This window comes from Ceratosolen solmsi, unplaced genomic scaffold (genome assembly GCF_000503995.2).
Source record: "Ceratosolen solmsi marchali unplaced genomic scaffold, CerSol_1.0 scaffold47, whole genome shotgun sequence".
Lineage (NCBI taxonomy): Eukaryota > Metazoa > Arthropoda > Insecta > Hymenoptera > Agaonidae > Ceratosolen > Ceratosolen solmsi.
Genome location: NW_011948419.1, coordinates 8,110,415 through 8,116,852, shown reverse-complemented (window position 1 = coordinate 8,116,852; position 6,438 = coordinate 8,110,415). Strand labels below are relative to the sequence as shown.

The window sequence follows — 6,438 nt, the reverse complement described above, 5'->3', positions numbered from 1 at the left end:
ATACGTAAATCTAAAATTGTTCAAATCATTTTAATTATTTCTGAATGGCAAATTATAATAAACCAAAAAAAATGTATCACTAAATTATCGTACCACAGGGATTATGATGAGTTTATTGTATGTTCTTCACTAGATAATGCACATAATCACGCAAGTTAGGGAACCACTGCTTCTATTTTCAATTTCAGGATTTTGTAAATATCCCAATGGATCGATAATTACCTGGATTTACGTTAAACTGATCGGCAGATATTTTGAATGACGTCATATGAAAGCTTTCATTTCGTTCGTTACTCCATACGCATGCGTCGTGCCAATACGTGCGTCCGTTTTAACCTGTAGACTACTGTCGGCTAACTGACATCTCATGTACAAAACAGCCACTGACGGCTTCTGGTTTTGTACGCGAGACGTTACGTTTTACGAGCTGGCTTCGTGTTACTGTTATTTTACATCTATGTGCGGTGTTCATTACTGCTGTAATTATATGTTCAGTTTTTATGAGATACCATTTGCTTGTACTTGATTGGGCTTTGTATTAAGTTCGGTTCGGACTTGGTAAAAAGTGCCCTTGAATTATTTTGAAAGCAATAGATATCCAAAAAATATTTTACGTAAATGTTGTACTTCGTTATATATTTATTTATAAAGCATAGGCAGATTTGTTTTTTTCTTATCATAGTTTTTTAGTTAATAAATAATGCGCTTGGCCGAATGGCATTGCTCACAACTGCGAATCTTGTTCAACTTAAGGTCGTACACGTGAGTAGAAAGATATTTCTACCAAGCCCATTAAAAAGTTAGGAGAATCTTGAAAGAAAGAATGTAAGAGTTATAGATTGAGTACCGACGGGCAAAGAGCTAGAGGTGTTGCGTCATGCTCTTTACGCACGCGACATTCATATAAAGCATTCGAGCAATTCAAAGTAGTCTACTTGAGTCTGCCGTGAAGATACGTGCTATGAGGCATCGAGTAGTAAATGACGAGAGGATCGATCGTGACCCATTACGAAATGAGTGTCAAAGTGGGGCCCCCAAGGCACGGGGTCAGGCGATCAAGTTAACAAGTATAATCGAGAAGAAGACTCGTCTTAAGCAGAACTTCTGTAGCTTTGAACTGTTTCCGACTAAGAACCCGGAAGTTTATCAACGGTACATATATAATTTTTAATTAATGTAACAATCGAGATTTTTATTTTAATTTCAAAATAAGATTTATCAAGTGCTGTCATGTTATGCACATCTTACTTACCTCGTAGAATTTTTTTAAATCGCTGAATCGTTTGACACGTATTTGCTTTACATGTGCACGATCTCACTTTTTGCTTAAATATGACTTTAAATTAAAATTTAATTCACAAATATTACCGTTTAACATTCATTGTTTAACATTTTTTTAAAGTGCTATTAACGATCAAAATTTTCACGATCTTTTCTTAAGTTCGAAACTTTACAGGTATTACTAAATAAATATTATAAAAATCGCAAAAAACGAAACCAGTTTTTATAATAAAATATTATAAATTAATAGTTTTATTTTAAACAAGCTTTTGTAATTTTTTAATGAAATTTTTTAGTAGAACATAATTTGAACAATAGGAAAGAATTGATATTTTGTGGTATAATATTTTCGAATGTTTTCATTGTTTTTATTTTTAAATTAATGATGATTTATAAATTATTAATTTCCCAAAATTTATTATTTGTTCATTTAATTAGTTTACATGTCATTTACTTATATAAAATCATTATTTTCATTTATGTATTAAAATTTATTATTGAATTGATGGACAATATATACATACCTATATGAAAGGGATAAACTAGGCGGCCGAGAGTCCCGGATTAGCGTGTCGGTTTCGGGTGTAATTTATGGCACTAGCCAATTTCACATTTCGTTCGGATAAAGTTGCGTTTATGATAGGGCCTGAGGAATTAATAACTTTCCACGAATGTGTAAGGAATGTCCAGAGGAGTATCCATAGATCTGAAGATGTGCAAAAAGGACAGTTTGCATCTAATTATCAAGATAAATAGCATTTCTCTAAAACTAGATGTCAATAAATTGATAAATTAAATTGAATCTATACACGAGTTTCTATTCATTGAATGTTTCCTTCTACACACTTGTCTAAAATCTATCTCTAATTATCCTTTGTCCTTGTATTTAACTGATATCATCATTGAACATCGAAACTATTGACTTTTTTTACAATAGATTTTTACTTTCCTTTACAAAATTTAATAGTAGCCAAAAAATATTGGTTTAATACAGTACATTTTGACAGTGTATAAAAACAATTTTTAATTATATATATATAATACAAATTATTAGCAACAATAACAATTACAACGACGACGACAACAATGAGAATAATAATGTTTTATAATTAAAATAGTTTTATCTTTATTAATATTTACTTAGAAAGATAATATACTACTATCTGTTAACATAATATTATACTACCACATGAATTTTTTTATTGCAATAAATAATCCGGCCTGGCCAAGTGATCAGTTACAATCGACGTCACTGTTTTAGGTTGGTTTATCAACATATTTGTTTATGTAAGAAATATATATGTTGTTTCCTTAATGTGATTAGACTTCGTTTTGTGATTAGATTCGGCGAAGCTAAGCTCAATAAAGCTACTTTGATCGCTTCTAGTTTACTTTTAAGAGCTTCGGAAAACGGATTTAAAATAAGCATTAACTCGCGAAAACTTTGAAAAACTTTTCTTTTCTATTTAATTACTAATCCATTAATATTGTTTTCTTACCATAACAATACAGTTGTCCAGGTTTTTCAGAGAAACGGAGCGATGTGCACCGGCGTTTTATGCCTTGACGTGGTACGAAAAGGGGGTGATTCCGAGTGAGCCGTTCTCAACTTTGAAGATTGCCGAAAACTTCCCTGGGAACGTTCTACTACATTGCGCAGCTCGAGGCTTAAAGTATGCAGATGTTGAGAAGATATTACGCCGGGCCCTAGAACTGGACATTGTCAACATATTTGTACTTCAAGGGGGTAAGATATGCGAACGTATTCAAAGTTCAAATTTTCTTTATAATTTAACCGATACTCTTCTGTCCTTATTTTTCTCCAATTTTTAATTATGGGTAGCTATTTTATATTTATAATTAAACTGAATTTGCAATAAATGCATTTTATCTAAATGATCGAAAGCAAAGCATATATGCTTGCACATATAGTATTTAAAAATATAACGTTTTTGAAAACGTAGTTAGTACAATTTTTATTTGGTTATTTTAATACTTGTCTATCGAATTTACATAATGTTAAAAATAAGTGTAGATTTACGAAAATAATCTTTCAATTCAGTTATGCGAATATTTGTTGAATGTATATATTATTATTACATTTATATTTATTGTATTTATTGTTTGTATTCACGTGATAAGATATTTTTGTGCGTATCTTCAACAATTTTTTGTAATGAAAGGAAAACAGTATTAATAAATTGCTATTTGAATTCGATATGTTGAATTTATCATAGACATTCTTTTAATTTTTAAAACATCAAATACAATTATATATATGTGGTTAAAAATTGTATGTTTACATTCATGCATATAAAATTTCGTCAAATAATTTAAAAGCAAAAATGAATTTGTCTCAGTTAATGAAATTTAAGAATATTATTGATGAACATTCTTTAGAGTAACTTAACAAAATTAATCCATTTTGTTATTGATTTGATATTGCATTACTAAAATACTTCTATTTATTATTTTTCGTAAATATTTATTATTTAAATGTCTGTCAAAACAGATACAAGCTCAGATGATGGTGATTTTCAATACGCATCGGATCTAGTTACATTTATTAGAAAAATTTTTGGTCAACAATTTTGCATTTGCGTTGCTGGATATCCAGAAATGCATCCGCAGTCACCGTCAAAAAATCACGATCTTTTTTATCTTAAAGCTAAGGTGAGTCACGATTAAATGATTTGACAAATGACGTACAATATATGTTATTTTATAGGTAAATGCAGGTGCAGATTTTATTATAACACAATTTTGCTTTGAATATCAATTGTACATTCAATTCATAAAAGACTGTCGAAAATTAGGAATAACTGTTCCTATAATTCCCGGAATTTACCCAATTACAAATGCAAGATTACTAAACAAAATTACCAGTATATGCAGTACAAGGATCCCACCTTGGATTCAAAATACTTTACAAGTGATGGGCGAAGACAACGAAGCCGTAAAAAAATTTGGTATAGATTTGAGCGTAAAAATTATACAAGAAATTAGAAAAAGTGGCGTTTCCTACGGTTATCATTTATTCACTTTGAATAGGTATTTTTTTTTGTTCATTTGTAGTTAATTGATATTATTTAAATAATTTCATAAGGTTTTTATATTTATAGGCCTTTTCCAGTAATTGATATTTACGACCAGCTTAATATAAAAAGTGGAATAGATATAATTATAAATAGCCATTTATAAATTTATATAATTATTAAAATAAATCATTATATTTTAAAAATAGTAATAAATATAAATTTATTGAGAAATATGAATTATTCCAAGAAAATTAATTTAAGTTAATTTTTCAACAAATGGTACTCATCAATTTTTTGAATATTTAATTTCAAATTAATCTTTTATATGATTTATTGAATAAAATATTTTTTATTTGTTTTGGATTGTATATATTAATCATATACAATAATCGTATATTTTATATATATTCTTTTTCATATTATTATTTAATATGTAATTTAAATTCACACTTTTAATTATCATTTATTCGCTATTTTCTCTATTATCGATTTTTATTATTGATTTTATTTCTCCTTCCCAATTTCTTTTTATTCATAATATTTTGAATTATATATATATATATATATATGTAATTCTATATGAATATATTAATTATAAATTAATTACATCAATAAAAACTACATATAATAAGTACATATGAAAATTTTAAGGATTATTAACAAAATTTATATAAATTATTAATCTAAAATAAAATTACAATCAGTAAATTAAAATAATAGTATAGAATCTGAAGAATCACATGTAAATAAAATGGAAAATTAAGTTGAGAATAAATGTATTTTTCAATTTATAATTTTAATAGAGTTATATATATTGATTCTTGTATATTTATTACAGATCTGGTTTCAGATCTCGTTTCAAATTTATTCAATGTATATAATGTAATTCATTTTAATTATGCGATTTTGATGTATCACAATTTTGTTGAAAAAATTGTAAATAAAGTATATATATATATATATATATATATATATATATTTATTGAAAATTTTTAATGTGGTTTCTGATTAATATTTGTAATTCTTTTGTGACAAATTCATGTATATAGTTACTTTTTCAATACATATTTGCCACACTATATTACTCGAAAAATCGTTGTTACTGTATATACGTACTATTTGAACATATTAATTAAAAAGAATTTTGTTTAAGTTTTAAATTACTTTTATCTTTTGAAATTAATGATAATATTTTTTAATTTGCTACACTGTAATATAAAAAGCATAGTTTGAAAATTTGTGTGACTTGTGTGTCAAAGTTGTGGACTGTATTAATGCTATGTGTAGTGAAAGTGGTTGGTGATCAGTAACATTAATACTTCAATACCAGAAGAAAGTTTGTAACATTTAAAAAACTCTTAGTTTACAAAATATTTTATTTATATAATTTTTTCATTATTTGAAACAGAAATTAAAATTAGTTTTATCAATACAGTAATTAATGTATAAAAATCAAATTTTGTGACAAAAGATATTTACAATAACTACATAGAGTGCTATAATTTATTATTTCTTTTTTATGCAGTAATATGCAATACTATTTAATATTTTATCTTCATCTCAATATTAATAATAATGAATCTTAATTCTAATGAAAATCATTAGTATAATTTTTATAATGAAAAATATATATATATATAAATCAAATATTTTCTTGCTTTTGTATTATTGTTGTTGTTAATTTATATCTGCTTCTTTTATGAATATATTGTAAATTGGATATTGACAGAAAGAAATAATAAGTGTATTTCAGTTAAGTGCTATATTACGATTTAGTACGAATTAAATTAATTTAAAAATAGGAGTAAAATAAGGGATTTCATGTAAAATCATAATTGTAACGAAGGTTCAATGTTTTCTCAAGGTATTGTCTATCTTTTTTATTTACCTAATGGAAATTTTGTATTTAAATCTGCCGAAATATTTTTTTGAGGGTAGGATCTGAACGATTTCACTTAAATATATGACAAATTTCCAACTTTCATTTGCAAATATAAATTTATTTGTATTTATAATTTATACTCCTATAGAGGCATACAATTAATAAATACAAAATATGATTTTATAATTAATTTTCAAATTATATAGTTATTATTTAATATTTATCTCAACTTTGTAA

General features: G+C 26.2%; 1 protein-coding gene across 1 annotated transcript; it reads left to right on the top strand.

The window, feature by feature from the left end:
- Nucleotides 1-662: 662 nt before the first annotated feature.
- Nucleotides 663-4,470, top strand: LOC105360655 (methylenetetrahydrofolate reductase; the record flags this gene model as incomplete). Its single annotated transcript, XM_011497620.1, has 5 exons — nucleotides 663-1,152; nucleotides 2,811-3,028; nucleotides 3,794-3,954; nucleotides 4,010-4,332; nucleotides 4,404-4,470. Coding segments are annotated over exons 1-5 (960 nt in total), but the record flags the coding sequence as incomplete, so codon positions are not given.
- Between the last annotated feature and the right edge of the window lie 1,968 nt (nucleotides 4,471-6,438).